The sequence below is a fragment of the Balaenoptera ricei genome, chromosome 2 (genome assembly GCF_028023285.1).
Source record: "Balaenoptera ricei isolate mBalRic1 chromosome 2, mBalRic1.hap2, whole genome shotgun sequence".
NCBI classification, from domain to species: domain Eukaryota; kingdom Metazoa; phylum Chordata; class Mammalia; order Artiodactyla; family Balaenopteridae; genus Balaenoptera; species Balaenoptera ricei.
In genome coordinates this window covers 124,444,046-124,463,409 of record NC_082640.1, presented here as the reverse complement: position 1 = coordinate 124,463,409, position 19,364 = coordinate 124,444,046, and the positions used below count along the sequence as shown (strand labels likewise).

At 36.3% G+C, this 19,364-nt stretch overlaps 1 protein-coding gene across 2 annotated transcripts in view; it reads left to right on the top strand.

Annotated features, from left to right (window-relative positions):
- Positions 1-19,364, top strand: part of BAZ1A (bromodomain adjacent to zinc finger domain 1A) — a 91,128-nt gene that overhangs the window by 31,682 nt on the left and 40,082 nt on the right. For both annotated transcript variants that reach the window (XM_059914088.1, XM_059914087.1), the window contains 6 exons: positions 2,520-2,663; positions 5,252-5,353; positions 11,805-11,892; positions 15,693-15,827; positions 16,947-17,046; positions 17,836-18,002. In XM_059914088.1, the coding sequence (XP_059770071.1) occupies positions 2,520-2,663; positions 5,252-5,353; positions 11,805-11,892; positions 15,693-15,827; positions 16,947-17,046; positions 17,836-18,002 (736 nt within the window). The remainder of the gene's footprint in view (positions 1-2,519; positions 2,664-5,251; positions 5,354-11,804; positions 11,893-15,692; positions 15,828-16,946; positions 17,047-17,835; positions 18,003-19,364) is intronic.

Genomic DNA, 19,364 nt, shown 5'->3' with positions numbered 1-19,364 from the left:
TCATTGCAGTTTTGATTTTGCATTCCCTTTATGACTCATGATGCTGAGCGTTTTTTTCATGTGCTTATTGCCATTTGTATCCTTTTTGGAGAAGTGTCTATTTAGGTCCTTTGCCCATTTTTGAATTGGATTTTTTTCTCTTTTTTTTTTGAGTTTTAAGAGTTCTTTATATGTGTTGCCATATCTTTGTCTGGTTTGTGTATCAGGGTAATGCTGGCCTTATGAGTTAAGAACTGTTCTCTCCTTTTCAATCTTTTGGAAGATTTTAAGAAAAATTGGTATTAATTCTCTAGAAGTTTGGTAGAACTCACCAATGAAGCCATCTGGTCCTGGGCTTTTATTTGTTGGGATATTTTTGATTACTGATTCAACCCTCTTAATAGTTACAGATCCATTTAGATTTTCTATTTCTTCTTGAGTCAATTTGTGTGTTTCTAAGAATTTGTCCATTTCATCTAGGTTATCCAGTTTGTCAGCATATAGTTGTCCATGGTATTCTCTTATAATCTTTTCCAACTTTACTTCTGGTTTTAGTAATTTGAGTCTTTTCTCTCTTTTCTCAATTCTTTTTTTAGGAGCAAATTATTAAGGAGTCATATATGATACTTTTTTTAAAAATTTATTTATTTATTTATTTATTTTTGGCTGCATTGGGTCTTCGTTGCTGCACGCAGGCTTTCTCTAGTTGCGGTGAGCAGGGGCTTCTCTTTGTTGCGGTGCACGGGCTTCTCATTGCGGTGGCTTCTCTTTGTTGCAGAGCATGGGCTCTAGAGCACAGGCTCAGCAGTTGTGGCACACGGGCTTTGTTGCTCCGCGGCATGTGGGATCTTCCTGGACCAGGGCTCGAACCCGTGTCCCCTGCATTGGCAGGCAGATTCTTAACCACTGCGTCACCAGGGAAGTCCCCACATATGATACTTTTAATTGAATGTTTATAAGTCTCAGAGTGAGAGGAAGTGAGTTGAGGGGGGAGGATAAGATGCTTTGAGAGTTTTAGATTCACCCACATAGTCTACATTTTGTTGATTCTTAAACCTCAGGGTGCTGTGGAACCAGTTGGTTTCTTCTATTTGTGTATAGTGCAAAGTTCCTAGCAGGAAATCCATGGTCCTGATTTTCTCTGTGCCTAATAGCAATATTAGACTTTGTTGGGGATACTAAAGATGTTCTCCTAAAGGAGAATATAAGCAAGCATACGCTAAAATGTACACTAATGAAAATAAGTGCAATTACCTTGTAAAAATTCACCAGCTTCCCAAAATGAATCAGCTCTAAGTATACTGTTTGTCTTTCTGGAATTGTATGATTCTGTTTTGGCTGTAAATGCAAAAATTTATTTTGAAAACATGTAGGCAAAAGGGCAAACTACTTGTAACCACTAGTCTACTTTCTGTCTCTATGGATTTCCCTATTCTGGATATTTCATATAAATGGAATCTTTTTTTTTTTTAATTTTTAAAAATTTATTTATTGATCGATTTTTGGCTGCGTTGGGTCTTCGTTGCTGCGTTCCGACTTTCTCTAGTTGCGGCGAGCGGGGGGCTACTCTTCATTGCAGTGCATGGGCTTCTTATTGCTGTGGCTTCTCTTGTTGTGGAGCACGGGCCCTGGGCGCGTGAGCTTCAGTAGTTGCAGCATGCAGGCTCAGTAGTTGTGGCTCGTGGGCTCTAGAGCTCAGGCTCGGTAGTTGTGGCACAGGGGTTTAGTTGCTCCACGGTATGTGGGATCTTCCTGGACCAGGGATCGAACCCATGTCCCCTGCATTGGCAGGCGGATTCTTAACCACTGCGCCACCAGGGAAGTCCCTGGAGTCATATATTATATGGCCTTTTCCATCTGGTTTCTTTAATTTACCATAATGTTTTAAAGGTTCATCCATACTATAGAGTGCATCAGTATTTCATTCCTGTTTTTTGCTGAATAATGTTCCATTGTATGGCTATAGCAAATTTAAATTATTTATCAATTGAAAATCGGCACAGTAAAAATGAGATTGGGACATATTTCAGTTGTGGTGAGTGAGTCTGAAATTGCAGCCTATAAAATCCAGACACAACAGGCAGAGGTAAGGGAAGCCAAAATAGGGTAGAGTTAGTGAATAGGAAGCTTTCCAGAGATCAGAAATCACAATATAAGTTACAAAGAGAATAAAAAAGGTTACGATCAGGAGAATTTGAGAATTTAAAATATTGAATGCTTTGAAAAACTCTTGTAAGGCCTAATCTGTATAATGAGATATTATGCCAGTATTTGATTTCTAGACAGTAACTTTAGTGATGAATATAATTGCTAAGTATCGTGATAAATTGATTTTTAAAATAGTCTTGTATTGTGTTAAATCGTAGCTAACCTTTACTTAAATTGGATGTTACAGATTTTCTCTTTTATTAAATTGGTTATAGTAATCAGCCATAGTTTCTACAAAATTGCTTTTCATTTGTTCAAAATAGATTGCTCTGAAATGTTTGATTATAAAATATCAAATGATTTGCATTTTTAAATGTATCATTTTCTTTCAGGTTACAGTGTAGGATTTTGGAAGTCCTCCCTCCATCACACCAAAATGGTTTTGCTAATGGACATGTCAGCAATATAGATGGAGAAACTATTATCATCAGTGATAGTGATGATTCAGAAACACAAAACAGTTCTTTTCAAAATGGGTAGGTGATTTTTAATAATTTTTAAAATGTATGAATTCCCTGGCTGTCCACACTTTCACTGCCAAAGGCCCGGGTTCCATCCCTGGTCGGGGAACTGAGATCCCACAAACCATGTGGCACAGCCTAAATAAATAAGTATGTATGTATGTATGTATTTATTTATTTAAGTAAGTATGTATATATGTCAAATTGGGTACTGATATCCCATTGAAATAATTTTTTCTCTTCCTTTCTAGTCATACAGTGGTACACTATGCATCTAAACAATATGGTTCAACAACACCTTAGAATTTGCAAAAACTGAAACTTACCTAGTTAATTCTAGTCAGCTGCTCAAGAACAATTGAAGCTCACTTCATTCAGTTATACATTCCACTTTTGTTTACCTGGGAAAACTCATTCTGTCCTTTATTATTCACTTTATGGTGCATATAGTAAAGAAACTGTAAGTTTCTGAGATTTAGTCAATTAACAGCTTTGGTCAGCTGAGTGCTCTTGGAGAAAAATCATATAAATCCTTATAGATTGGCACTGTCTGCAGTGTGTGTACTGTATTTATATCACTTGGACTGTATCTTACTTTCATTACCCAATTGCCCAATGCTTCTCTTTATCATCCTTTATATCATTTTCTTCTCTGTAACCCCCACTTATATCCCCTTTACATATACGATTGCATTCACAGAGGCAGCTTTTCCAGAATCTAACCACTTTCCTCTACTGCCACCACTACCCTCTTAGTCTGTACTGCCAACATTTTTCTCACTTAGTTTTATTGCATTAGCTTTCTAACTGGTATCCCTGTTTGCACTCTGTTCCCCTCATCCCTGCCAGAATGATCCTTCTGAAGTGTAAGTTAAATCATTATCACCCCATTATTCAGAATCCTGTGATGTCTTTTTTCTTTTTTTTTTAAATTAATTTATTTATTTTTGGTTGTGTTGGGTCTTCACTGCTGCGTGAGGGCTTTCTCTAGTTGCAGCGAGTGGGGACCGCTCTTTGTTATGGTGTGCGGACTCCTCATCGTGGTGGCCTCTGTAGTTGCAGAGCATGGGCTCTAGGCGCGCGAGCCTCAGTAGTTGCACTACTTGAGCTGGACTACTTGAGCTCAGTAGTTGCACTACTTGAGTTGGACTGCTTGAGCTCAGTAGTTGTGGCGCGTGGGCTCTGTAGTTGTGGCACATGGGCTTAGTTGCTCTGAGGCATGTGGGATCTTTCCGGACTAGGGATCAAACCCATGTCCCCTGCATTGGCAGGTGGATTCCCAACCACTGCGCCACCAGGGAAGTCCCTCCTCTGGTGTCTTTACTCAGAGTAAAATTGAAAGCCCTTAATGGTAACCCGTAGTCTGGCCCTGCTGCTGCCTCTCTGACTGAACCTTCCTCTTTTTCTCCCTGTTTATTCTGCTTCTTGTGCAAGCCATGCATGCTTCCCCCTCAGGACCTTTACACACTCTTTTCTTTCTTCCTTTAAAAACTCATTTCCCCAAGAGTTTTTTCATGGGTTGCTCCCACATTTTTTTCAGATCTCTGCTTAAATGTCAACTTCTTGGAAGCCCTACCTGGTCAATTTATCAGGGATCATCACCCTATATGAAATAGAGACCTTTCACTCTGCACTCTATTCCCTTCATAGCACTTACCACCTACCCTGTTGTCTGTTTTGTTTGTCTCCCCACTGTATTTCTATTTTGTTCACCAGTGAATCCTTATTCTTTAGTATTTGGCACATTGTAGGCTCTTAACTATTTAGTGAATGGATGGATGAATGAATGAATATACCCTCAAAAGAGAAGAAAAAATGAGAAATTGGTAGGGGTGGAAATTAAATGTGTAGCCTCTTTGCTAGTTCTTGAAACAGGGTAAACTACATTATCTCCACTTTTGCTCTTGGATTACATAGCTAAAAAAGGTTTAAAAGTAAATCCAAGAGCTATTTGTTTGTTTATAAATTTATCTAACCTAAACTGGATAGTCTGCTTATTCATCTGGAGTTAATTTCTTCACGCAAGGAAAATTTATTGAATGAGTAATTAAAGTAGCTACCAAACATAAAATAGTGCTTTGTACTATTTTGGCTAATAAAATAGTGAGGCATATCAGTAACTTCTAAAATCATAATTAAAATTAAAATGCATTAGATTCTGTTATAGTATGTCCTTAGAAACTACATTTCATGTAAAATATCATGTTTCCAAACAAATTTTTGTTTTAAATTTTTTATTTATTTTTGGCTGCGTTGGGTCTCTGTTGCTGCGTGCGGGCTTTCTCTAGTTGCGGAGCTACTCTTCGTTGCGGTGCGTGGGCTTCTCATTATGGTGGCTTCTCTTGTTGCAGAGCATGGGCTCTAGGCACGTGGGCTTCAGTAATTGTAGTGCGTGGGCTCTGTAGTTGCAGTGCATGGGCTCCAGGGCGCAGGCTCAGTAGTTGTGGCACACGGGCTTAGTTGCTCTGCGGCATGTGGGATCTTCCTGGACTAGGGATCGAACCCATGTCCTCTGCATCGGCAGGCGGATTCTTAACCACTGCACCACCAGGGAAGTCCCCCAAACAAATTATTAATTTATTTTGTGTCTTTGCTCTTTTTAGGAAGAAGAAAGATACAATCGATCCCTTATTATTCAAGTACAAGGTGCAACCCACTAAAAAAGAATTGTATGAGTGTGCTATTGTTAAAGCAACACAAATCAGGTAAAATTCCATATCTTCTGTATGGTGGTTTAAAGTAGAATAATTATGTTCAGTTAAGGAGATTTGCTGTAGAACAAATGGGTAGTAGCGAGTGATTGCTTCCCTTTTTAAAATACATGTATATTTATATGCTCATAGACTGATAATGTGATTCCTAATGCACCATGAGCCCTTTGTCTAGTTTAGTAACTAACTCCAAATAGTCTTCACATCTAAAAAATTAAGAAGGATTCTATTTATGAAGCACTTCTCATGAGAGAACTCAGTTTTCAAAGCTGAGAAACCTGGTGCTTAGAAATACATCACATTTGTAATATTATGTTCATTAGACACAAACATCTGATCAGTCTCTGCCCATTTCTGAGGAAGTTAACTAATAAAAAATGAGTATGTTTAAAAATTCCTGTTTGTGACCTAATCAAAAGATAGAGGTAGTCATGAAACAACCTAAATATCCTTTGACAGATGAATGGATAAAGCAGATGTGGTATATATATATATACAATGGAATACTACTCAGCCATAAAAAAGAATGAAATAATGCCATTTGCAGCAACATGGATGGACCTAGAGATTATCATACTAAGTGAATTGTCAGACAGAGAAAGACAAGCATCATGTGATATCTCTTATATGTGGAATCTAAAATATGACACAAATGAACTTGTCTACAAAACAAAAACAGACTCAGACATAGATTGTGGTTGCCAAGGGGGAGGGGGATGGGGGAGGGATGGATTGGGAGTTTGGGATAAGTAGATGCTTTGCATTCTGTACATCTGTTATGTATAGAATGGGTAAACAACAAGGTCCTACTGTATAGCACGGGGAAATATATTCAATATCCTGTGATAAACCATAATGGAAAAGAATATGAAAAAGAATGTATATATATGTATAACCAAATCACTTTGCTGTACAGCAGAAATTAACACAACATTGTAAATCAATTATACTTCAATAAGATTTAAAAAATAAAAAAATAAAAAGAGAAAGAGAAGTACTGAATGGTTAATATTTAAAAGAACTGGCTCTAGGTTACATTGATATATTTTAGGAAAATCCCTGTTGTTGCCTGCTGAGGTTAGTCTCTTAGTCACCTGCAAGTAAGTAGTTGACATCGTCAGCCAACTATCAACTTGCCACCTAGGAATCAGTCTTGCATTTTGTTTTATGTAAAATAATTTTATTTATTCTCTCATCCCTGTTGCCCACCCCCCCCCCTCCCCGCCCATATACTCATGAGTCCAAAGAAAAGTGATAACAATATTATAAATATTGAGTGGATCCTGAGTCAGGTATATTACTTTCTATAAACTGTATGGGTCTGTGCAGTTTTTTGTTTGTTTTTGGGGACCTATCATTAATGTAAGATCTCTGGAGCATTCTCCACTTTATTGTATATTGAAAAATAGCATTTCCAAGATAATGCTCATGAATTATTCAAACTTTTGAATTTATTCAGTTTATGGACTAATGAATAGCATAGATGAGACAACCAATGTTTTCCTTATTCACTGTTGAGTTTTTTCCTTTTTTTTTTTTGGTTTTAGTTCAAGATATGTTTTTTATGTAATGTAATTCCCTATTTAATATTTTTCACTTTTCTATTTACTTTTTGACTTATACTGTAAATATAATTCTGCTAGATCTTGGTTTCAGTTGTATTAACTCATTTTCTTCTTAATTGGTGAGGCAAAGAATTATAAGGTGGAAAGTTATACTTGATAATAGAAGACTTAAATGACTTGCAGCTCTTTGTTAACACCAAAAGATAATACTGTTGCATAGATGCAAAACTCCTCAACAGAATACTAGCAAACAGAATGCAACAGAACATTAAAAGGATCATACACCATGATCAAGTGGGGTTTATCCCAGGAATGCAAGGATTCTTCAGTATATGCAAATCAATCAATGTGATACACCATATTAACAAATCGAAGGAGAAAAACCATATGATCATCTCAATAGATGCAGAGAAAGCTTTCAACAAAATTCAACACCCATTTATGATAAAAACCCTCCAGAAAGTAGGCATAGAGGGAACTTACCACAACATAATGAAGGCCATATATGACAAACCCACAGCCAACATCATCCTCAATGGTGAAAAACTGAAACCATTTCCACTAAGATCAGGAACGAGACAAGGTTGCCCACTCTCACCACTATTATTCAACATAGTTTTGGAAGTTTTAGCCACAGCAGTCAGAGAAGAAAAAGAAATAAAAGGAATCCAAATCGGAAAAGAAGAAGTAAAGCTGTCACTGTTTGCAGATGACATGATATTATACATAGAGAATCCTAAAGATGCTACCAGAAAACTACTAGAGCTAATCAATGAATTTAGTAAAGTAGCAGGATACAAAATTCATGCAAAGAAATCTCTTGCATTCCTACACACTAATGATGAAAAATCTGAAAGAGAAATTAAGGAAACACTCCCATTTACCATTGCAAAAAAAAGAATAAAATACCTAGGAATAAACCTACCTAAAGAGACAAAAGACCTATATGCAGAAAATTATAAGACACTGATGAAAGAAATTAAAGATGATACAAATAGATGGAGAAATATACCATGCTCTTGGATTGGAAGAATCAACATTGTGAAAATGACTATACCACCCAAAGCAATCTACAGATTCAATGCAATCCCTATCAAACTACCACTGACATTTGTCACAGAACTAGAACAAAAAATTTCACGATTTGTATGGAAACACAAAAGACCCCGAATAGCCAAAGCAATCTTGAGAAAGAAAAACGGAGCTGGAGGAATCAGGCTCCCGGACTTCAGACTAAACCACAAAGCTACAGTAATCAAGACAGTATGGTACTGGCACAAAAACAGAAATACAGATCAATGGAACAGGATAGAAAACCCAGAGATAAACCCATGCACATATGGTCACCTTATTTTTGACAAAGGAAGCAAGAATATACAATGGAGAAAAGACAGCCTCTTCAATAAGTGGTGCTGGGAAAACTGGACAGCTACATGTAAAAGAATGAAATTAGAACACTCCCTAACACCATACACAAAAATAAACTCAAAATGGATTAAAGACCTAAGTGTAAGGCCAGACACTATCAAACCCTTGGAGGAAAACATAGGCAGAACACTCTATGACATAAATCACAGCAAGACCCTTTTTGACCCACCTCCTGGAAAAATGGAAGTAAAAACAAAAATAAACAAATGGGACCTAATGAAACTTAAAAGCTTTTGTACAGCAAAGGAAACCATAAACAAGATGAAAAGACAACCCTCAGAATGGGAGAAAATATTTTCAAATGAAGCAACTGACAAAGGATTAATGTCCAAAATTTACAAGCAGCTCATGCAGCTCAATATCAAAAAAACAAACAACCCAATCCAAAAACGGGCAGAAGGCCTAAATAGACATTTCTCCAAAGAAGATGTACAGATTGCCAACAAACACATGAAAGAATGCTCAACATCATTAATCATTAGAGAAATGCAAGTCAAAACTACAATGCAGTATCATCTCACACTGGTCAGAATGGCCATGACCAAAAAATCTACAAATAATAAATGCTGGAGAGGGTGTGGAGAAAAGGGAACACTCTTGCACTGTTGGTGGGAATGTAAATTGATACAGCCACTATGGAGAACAGTATGGAGGTTCCTTAAAAAACTAAAAATAGAACTACCATACGACCCAGCAATCCCACTACTGGGCATATACCCTGAGAAAACCAGAATTCAAAAAGAGTCATGTACCACAATGTTCATTGCAGCTCTATTTACAATAGCCAGGACATGGAAGCAACCTAAGTGTCCATCGACAGATGAATGGATAAAGAAGATGTGGTGCATATATACAATGGAATATTACTCAGCCATAAAAAGAAGCGAAATTGAGTTATTTGTAGTGAGGTGGATGGACCTAGAGTCTGTCATACGGAGTGAAGTAAGTCAGATAGAGAAAAACAAATACCGTATGCTAACACATATATATGGAATCTAAAAGAAAAAAAAAATGGTCATGAAGAACCTAGGGGCAAGACAGGAATAAAGATGCAGACCTACTAGAAAATGGACTTGAGGGCACGGTGAGGAGGAAGGGTAAGCTGTGACAAAGTGAGAGAGTGGCATGGACATATATACACTACCAGATGTAAAATAGATAGCTAGTGGGAAGCAGTCGCATAGCACAGGGAGATCAGCTCGGTGCTTTGTGACCAGCTAGAAGGGTGGGGTAAGGAGGGTGGGAGGGAGGGAGACACAAGAGGGAAGAGATATGGGGATATATGTATATGTATAACTGATTCACTTTGTTATAAAGCAGAAACTAACACACCATTGTAAAGCAATTATACTCCAATAAAAACGTTAAAAAAAAAAAAAGAGGTAGAGGGGAACCTTCAGAGACAGATCAACCCATCATAATATGCAGACCTTATATGGATCTTGATTCAAATATACTAACTGTACAAACGAAGCAAAACAACTAAATCTGAACACTGAAAGGACATTTGATGATATTAAGGAATTATTGTTACTAATTTATAGTATTTTACATAATGCTTTGGTGGTTATATTTTTTAAAGAGCTACTCTCTTTTAAAGATACATACTGAAAAACTTACAGATGAAATAATACAGTGTCTGGAATATGCTTCACATAATATGGAAAAGAGGAAGTATTTGAGTTATGGATGCCAAAAAAAAAAAAAAGATAATACTGTTCCTATAATAAAGAAATGTTAATACTCCTGTAAGGAAGACTTGATATGATAGAGTAGCTCTGACAAGTAGCACTTTATGCAATGATAGAAAGGTTATATGTGTGGTGTCCAGTATGGTGGAAATGTGGCTAGTAATAGTGAGGAACTGAAGTTTTAATTTTAATATCATTTATTAAAAAAAAAACAAAAAAAAACAAAACAGGGACTTTCCCTGGTGGTCCAGCAGCTAAAACTTCACCTTCCAATGCAGGGGGTGCGGGTTCAATCCCTGGTCCAGGAGCTAAGATCCCACAAGCCTCTTGGCCAAAAAAACCAAAAATATAAAACAGAAGCAATATAGTAACAAATTCAGTAAAGACTTTAAAAACTGTCCACATCAAAAAAGTCTTTAAAAAATATATATATATGGCCAATACGTGCCAGGTAGGACAATACATTTCTTGAGGACTAGTATATTTAGTCAATAGTCAAAAGATAATTACCTTCTCAGCTACTGTATGGTGCTGGGATCCTTTTTCAGATCCTTTTATTCGTATAGTCCTTCCTGTAGTTTAGGAAAAGAATATATATTTGGGGGAGGGCTACTACTTAAAAACTCCTATATTGTTTGTTTACTCATAGAAGCTTTTAACCTGGCTTTTTCTTGAAAGGAATACTTTAAATTCAGTTGAAACATTTGCTTTCTTTCCAGAACCTTTCCAGAAATACTTGTGTGTTATTTTTTTGTTCTGCTCTGTGTATGGTGGTGGTTCTGTTTTTTAATTTGGGAGCAAGGGAAAATGAAAAGGTGTATTTTTAGAATCATAATAACTCTAACTCTCTTTAATTTTAATCCCATGAATTTGTTGGCTGCCATATGATGTTTAAATACAAAATATTTTAGAATTTGATAAAAACCCATGTTCAGTTCTATTCACAATATCCTTTTGAATGTTGATTTACATAGTATTATGTGATAATATATGGTAATCTATGAATTTTTATTATGTTAAGAATTTTAATGGTGATACTTGTAGGAATGATCATCTAGTTTTATAAAATTTGGTTTACTCTGTGTGGTATATTTTCCTTGAGGTTTATTTGATTTCTGAGTGGTTCCTAAGCAACAAATGCATATACTGTTTTTTTTTTCTTTTTTAAAGGTCAAAGTGCTGTGGCGGGGAGTGGGGGAGGGAAAGTTTTGTTGTTGTTTTTAATTTATTAATTAATTTATTTATTTTTGGCTGTGTTGGGTCTTCGTTTCTGTGCGAGGGCTTTCTCTAGTTGCGGCGAGCGGGGGCCACTCTTCAGCACGGTGCGCAGGCCTCTCACTGTCGCGGCCTCTCATTGCGGAGCACAGGCTGCAGACGCGCAGGCTCAGTAGTTGCTCAGTAGTTGTGGCTCACGGGCCCAGTTGCTCCGCGGCATGTGGGATCTTCCCAGACCAGGGCTCGAACCCGTGTCCCCTGCATTGGCAGGCAGATTCTCAACCACTGCGCCACCAGGGAAGCCCCATATGCTGTTTTTGTAATGGACTTTCATGGTAGATCCACTCAAGCTGATTTTATAACATTCTACATAAATACTTCTATATGAAGTTTCTCGTAACTTCTACATAACTACTATCGGAAAATGAAATTTTCTTCTTTTCCTAGGCTTGAAATTGAGGTTATGCATTCAAAAGAGATGATGGAGTTCAGATTGAATTCTTTGATACTAACACTTTCTTCTTTCTCCTCCTTTTCCCCTTGTAGCCGGAGAAAACACCTATTTTCTCGTGATAAACTAAAGCTTTTTCTGAAGCAACACTGTGAACCACAAGATGGAGTCATTAAAATTAAGGTAATCAGAACAGTGATATTATTTGTTGGAAAGAAGGGGAAAAAAGAGAAAAATGAGCGGTGTTATAAAGTTGTAACATTGCAGAAATGTTACTCCAAATTTGGTTGAAAATAGCTCTCTTTTTATCTGGAGCCAGTTTTAGTAATTTTCATTGGATTAAATACTGTTTTTTGCAATTGCTAGAATAGCTAAGTGGGTCAGGTACTTCCACTTTTTTCCGTGTATAAAAAAGATCAACCAAGACAGATGAGAATAGAGGGAAAACTTGGAGAAAGAAAAGTTATGGGGAGAATTCCCTGGTGGTCCAGTGGATAGGACTCCACCTTTCCACTGCAGGGAGTGTGGGTTCAATCCCCGGTTGGGGAACTAAGATCCCGCAAGCCACGCGGCTGAAAAAAAAAGAAAAAGTTATGCGTGTAGGGCAACTAGTGCTTTCTAATAGTGTAGTACTGGCTCACAAAAACAGAGTCAAAGAACAATGCTAAAATAGATCCTACTAGTTAGGAAAACAATATATATATAATAAAAAGAATCTCAGAGACCAATACTAAGCAGATAGATTATATTTTATTCATAACCATTCAGAGGGAAAAAATCAAGTTTAGATACCTCACATTGTATACTAAGTAAAAAGTTAAATGGTGAAACTAAAACTGATTTTTTTAAATGAGAAATATTTAACTCATACTGGGAGAGAGACATTAAGTAAAAAAGCAAAAGAATGGGTTAGAGAGATGTATGCATGTGTCAAAAATCAGCTACTGTATGCTTAAGATTTGTGCATTTCATCATATGTAAATGTTACATCAAAAGAAAAGATATGAAGTAAAAGAATAGATGTATTTACTCTTTGTGAAAAGTAGCATTTCAAATCTAGAGACCAAGATAGATTATTTAATAAATAGAACTGGGACCCTTGGTTAACTATTTGAAAAAATAAAGTTGGGTCTAACTCAAAAAAAAAAAGACATGAGATAACTCTTAATGTCATTTATGCTGAAGTACTTAGAAGGAGCAGTAGAAAAGATGTACCAAAGATGAGATTGATTTGACAGTATAAACTTACGTAGGTTTAAAAATGTCATGAATATATTTCAAGGGCAAGTGCTGGAGGAAAAATACTTTCAGTGAATACAGTGAGGAGCTCAAATCAATTATAAAACATAAACACCCCATTAGAAAAATAGACAGACATGATCAAAATTCACAGTGGATGAAGTATTAAAACTTGAAAACACATAAGGTAGAATCATCTGAAAGAAAAATTTCTAAAATATTTGTCTTTGATAAGAGAAGATAATTTAAGCATTCTGTCTATATAGTATTGAACAGGTAGCCATGTAGAATGATGCTTGCAAGAAGTTGATTTAGATACTTGTGATAAGTGGCTAGAACAGTGCCTGACACTTGACAGGCAGTCAGTGAATGTGTGAATAGTTGCATATGTGTATCATAAATAGCCAGTTGGCTAATTCACCTAACTTTCTAAGATCTCTTACACATCAGTGAACAAAAACAACCTAATTAGGGAAAAAATGTCGAAGGACATCAGCAGTTATTCACCAAGGAAAACAAAGTCAGTAAACATGAAAAGAAATTCAACTTTACTTAATAAATATTGAAAGTTAAGGTGACAGTAAACATTTTTCTCTTAGAGTATAATGAAAGACGGTTAGTGGATATTCTAGTGTACTTGCACACATGCACACACCCCCTCAAAACAACAAAGTTTGGGGACTTCCTTGGTGGTCCAGTGCTAAAGAATCCGTCTTCCAATGCAGGGGACGCGGGTGCTATCCCTGGTCGGGGAACTAAGATCCCACATGCCGCAGGGCAACTTAAGCCTGTGTGCCACAACTCCTGAGCCTGTGTGCTCTGGAGTCCGCGAGCCACAACTAGAGAGCCTGTGCACTGCAATGAAAGATTCTGCATGCCACAACTAAGACCCGACACAGCCAAATAAATAAATAAATAAATAACAACAACAACAAAGTTTGATACCCTGTGTGTGAGTGTAGACCGTTGTTACGAGTACCTGCAAGAACACAAAGATGTGGTATTTTTGTTTATTGTGTGTGTTGTGTGTGTGAATGAGGACACCTTGGCGATTAATATATTAAAACCTATTTTGACCTTTTTTGGGTATGTATTTGAGAAGAAACCACCCATTCATACTTAAAGGGCAGTTCTCTACATTCACAGGTTATTTAAGTGGGATAGTAAACAGCCATCTTAATGGAATTTACTTTAATGTAAAATCTTAATGGACTCTAGATTTACTCTGATGGCCAGAACTGATTGACTTTTAGGTGTTAAAAGCTATGTTCTACCAAAAGTAAAAATATTATATAGAAAATTGAATTCCAAGTAGAAGCATTCCTATTTTGTTAATAACTTAAAATTTTGTATCATCACATTTTCTGTATTTCTGTAAATGGCATTTTTTTTTTTTGGAGAGAAAGAAAGAATGATGATCTTGGCCGTTAGACCAAAAGTAATCTTCAGAATTGCTTAATCAAAATTAAGAAGTTTAGGGACTTCCCTGGTTGTCCAGTGGTTAAGAATCCACCTTCTACTTCCCTGGTGGTGCAGTGGTTAAGAATCCGCCTGCCAATTCAGGGGACATGGGTTTGAGCCCTGGTCCGGGAAGATCCTACATGCCACGGAGCAACTAAGCCCGTGCACCACAACTAATGAAGCCCGCGCGCCTAGAGCCGGTGCTCTGCAGCAAGAGAGGCCACCGCAATGAGAAGCCCATGCACCGCAACGAAGAGTAGCCCCCACTTGCCACAACTAGAGAAAGCCCGCGTGCAGCAACGAAGACCCAATGCAGCCAAAAATAAATAAATAAATACATAAATTTATTTATTTATTTTAAAAAAGAATCCGCCTTCCAATGCAGGGGATGCGGGTTCGATCCCTGGTCGGGGAACTAAGATCCCACATGCCACGGGGCAACTAAGCCTGCGCACCCTAGAGCCCACACGCCACAACTAGAGAGCCCGCGCTCTGGAGCCTGCGCACCGCAACTAAGGATCCCGTATGCCGCACCGAAGATCCCGCGTGCCACACCTAAGACCTGATGCAGCCAATTAAATAAATAAATATTTTTTAAAAAGAAGAAGTTTAGAGTTGGACATAGATGAAAGGTGAACAAGTTCCGAATATGAAGTAGAAGGAGAGAAACTCTTGATTTTAGCAAATTATCCTAGAACCACACCACTCATGGTAAAGATGAGGTTGACTTCTCCGAACTTAAATTTTGAGTTGAAACTTTATAGGAATTGATCAATATTTCTGTTTTTATCCAGACCAACTTTAAAATTTGATACATAAAGTATCTAAGTTATCACTCCAAACTGGGGGGGGAATCTAAATGTTCAGCAGTTAGAAATGGCTAAGAATGTATTGGTTTAATACAGTGGATTTTTTAATATTAAATATATGGATTATTTATTTACATAGAAAATCTCATACAAAATTAGTCAAAAGCAAACAAAAAAGATTATTGTATAAATGTAATTTTGAGATAGTTTTAGAATTCAGGAAACTGTTGAAGCATTCTTGAGTACTTTATGGTGAAGCAATCCTTTGAATTGTTGTTTTCTTTATGGTAAATCTGATTAATTATATAGTTTTTAAAAGGATCAAGAAATAAAATATATGTTACTGCATAATACACATAAAATTCTAATGGTTTTGACCTGGTCTTTAACAGTAATCATATGACATGTTAGCACTTATCTGTATATGGTTTACTAATGTGTTATTATTGTACCCTGTGTCTTTTTTTAATGAAGGCATCATCTCTTTCAACATATAAAATAGCAGAACAAGATTTTTCTTATTTTTTCCCTGATGATCCACCCACATTTATCTTCAGTCTGGCTAACAGAAGAAGAGGGAGACCTCCCAAACGAGTATCTGTTAGTCAGGTAAGTAGAGAATAGATAAAAACTACATTGTAGTTCTTAATAAAACTAACCAAAATTAAGAGTGGGATTTGGCTCCCTTCACCTCTGTAGCCTGTAAGAAGGAACACATTCCTTCACACACAAAAAAGGTGGGTACTGTATGTTAATAACTGCTTAGCAGTGAGGCTTGTAGAAGTTTCAAGTGTGAATTAGACATGATTCTCATGCCACAGGGATTTTATACTGAAGTGGAAGCAAGCCTATAAGCAATCACTAAAATGTAAAGCAGAATGAAATACAGGGAATAAGTTATGGAATTGAAATGTAAAGATCATTTAAAAGATACGAGATAGGGGCTTCCCTGGTGGCGCAGTGGTTGAGAGTCTGCCTGCCAATGCAGGGGACACGGGTTCGAGCCCTGGTCTGGGAAGATCCCACATGCGGCGGAGCAACTAAGCCCGTGTGCCACAACTACTGAGCCTGCGCGTCTGGAGCCTGTGCTCTACAACAAGAGAGGCCGCGATAGTGAGAGGCCCGCGCACCGCGATGAAGAGTGGCCCCCGCTTGCCCCAACTAGAGAAAGCCCTCGCACAGAAACGAAGACCCAACACAGCCAAAAATTAATTAATTAAAAAAAAAAAATTAAAAAAAAAAAGATACGAGATAATGATATCACAATTAAGCAGGCTAGAGACCTTAATCTCCCAAGAAATAAAGTAAAAATAAACTTTTGACATGTTTAATATTGGCTACAAAAATGTCTCTGACATGTCTTTTCTCTGTCTCTTTCTTATTTGACGTCTACACCATCTAGTTTATAAAGTTCCCTGGAAGATTTTTGTTTGTTTGTTTTTCTAATGCATATTTTTAAGGCTCCTCTTATATATTACTGGTTGTTTTTCCTGGGAGGTTTTTGTACTAATTTGTAGAACTATAGGATTAACTCATATTCTGTATGTTACTATGATTAGAGTTAATAAATGTTCAGTTATACTTTAGAATAAAACCTTAGTATAAAGTATAATTGAATTTTTTGTTTTTTATTTTTACTGTAAGAACAAAGCAGACGATTAGTTTACAACTTTAGTGGTTCTACAACTTTAGTTTTCTGGGTTTTTGTTTTTGGTTTTTTTTTTTTAGGAGGACAGCATTGCTAATAAACAGACTGTTGCAGGTTATAGGAACAGAGCTACTAAAGAAAGAGACAAACTTTTGAAACAAGAAGAAATGAAGTCACTGGGTGAGTTTTAATGTAAAGGATATACCAAAGATCTTGGCAAACAGAACAGGCTTAATAAATGTTAGTTCTCCAATTCCTTCAACTTCATTTGTTGTCTGCCTTCTTAACACCTTTTTTCTCTCCAAAAACTGTTAGTTATAGGAAAGAATATTTCTCTGTGCCCAGGCAGGGGTTGTTTCTAAAATGGCATATTTCTGTTTTGGTTTTTATTAAACATAGTTTTTTCCCTCAGATTATAATTAATTTCTTTACTAAATGAGACCTCTGTTTATCTCTTAAAACAGTATTTCAGGGTATAACATATCCCCTGTTAAACTGACCTAACGCTAGATTAAGCACAAGTTGGCAAGTTTCTAGGGCTTTCAAACTGTTCTGGTCCATTTTTGTTTGATTCCTACAGCCTTATAAAACATTGCTTCCCAAATGTGACTGTACACAGGAATCTTAGAAATCTTACTAAAAATGAAGATTCTAAATTAGTAGGCCTGGGTGGGAGAAGAGATTCTGCATTTGCAACAAGGTGATACCTTGCTGCTGGTCTTAGGACCACACTTTGAATAGCAGGGCTTTCAAAGGCAGGTATATGTTTGTCCCACGGCAGTAGTTTGTCTTAAACACAGCCAACTTGCTCTTCCCATTTTAATCACTTGCTGACTCGCTCCAGTAATTTACAACCCCTGGGAGTCTCTCTTGATTTAACCTTAAGATATTTCAGGGATTCTTTTGTTACATTAAAAAAATGTGTTATTTTCTGTCTGTGTACTTTTCTAAGTTTGACCTTCTCCACAGCTTTTGAAAAGGCTAAATTAAAAAGAGAAAAAGCAGATGCCCTAGAGGCAAAGAAAAAAGAAAAGGAAGATAAAGAGAAAAAGAAGGAAGAATTGAAGAAAATTGTTGAAGAAGAGAGACTGAAGAAGAAAGAAGAAAAAGAGAGGCTTAAAATAGAAAGAGAAAAGGTATACTCAAGTATATTAGTTACGCCCTCCACAGATAGTTAATAGTACTTTATATATTTAAATTCATGGTTAATTTTCAAATGCTTTTATCACTTTCATTTACATTCATAGTTGTGCATAGAGCACTGATAAACAGTACTGGTTTATCTCCCTTTTGCTTTGGAAGATTTAATGAATGATTTAAGGTTCAACATATATGCATGCCTTTACACCTCAAAGCCTCTTCTAAAGTACAATTCTAAAGTTGATTTTCTTCATTATTTAGACTTCCATATTTAGGGAAGACAATATATGTAAAACTTTCAAAAGTAAAATACATCGTTAGAAAAGTACAATAAAATGCATGATTAATAAGAATTAGTGCAGTGTTCTTATTCTCCTTAAAGAATAAGGTATCTGTGATAATAGGTATTTCAGCAAATCTTTGATTATAACCTTCAGCGGTAGATATTCCTTAGAGAATTCTATAGCTGGTTTCTTCTAAAGTCAGTCATTGTCATTGGTTTCCTGGGATATTCACAAGTAGCCTAGGTGTTACACATTGTGCTCATTTAAATTGCATGTGTTTCTTGAATTATTTCTTATAGCCCCTTGGGTGGGAGTAGGGAGTGTCTGATACATGTTTACTCCAGAAAAAAGTAGAAAACAAGAAAAAAAAAAACCACTTGTAATCTAAATGGTAACATTTAGAGATAGCATTAATGCTTTGATTAATTTATTTCTAGTCTTTATTCTGGGCCTTAAAGAATAAGATCCAGTATTTATAATTCTGTATATATATTTTTTGTTTAACATTATAAACATTCCATCATGGTATTAAATAAACTAAACAAGTGAGGTGGAATTTTTAGTGACTGCATATAATCGTTAATCAAATAGATATAGGTAAACATTTAAGAATTTTTGCTCATAAATAATGATACTTTGTTCAAATTTATGAACAAAAGTCTTTCCTCTTTTTGGATTGTGTCTGGATAAATTTGTAGAACTGAAATAATAGGTCAAGGGTAAGAACATTTTTAAAACTTTCTATACATCGTGGACATAGATATTTGTTTGCCAGATGTACTTATGTATATTCACTTAGCAACAGTGAATGAAAATACTCATCTCATTACATCCTGCAAGAATTATTTGGGGGGAGGGGGAGTTTATTTCAGCAGACCGCTCGAAGCACAGTTAATAAATTCTGTAACTATCTAGTTGTTTCATGTTAAATTTGATAAGTGTATATCTGTTTACTTTCAGTGTTACTAAATTTCAAAGAAAGAATATTAACATAAACATATATATTATTACATACATTAACATATATTTATTGGAAATAATTATAATAAAATATTTTGTTTACATTTTGCTTTA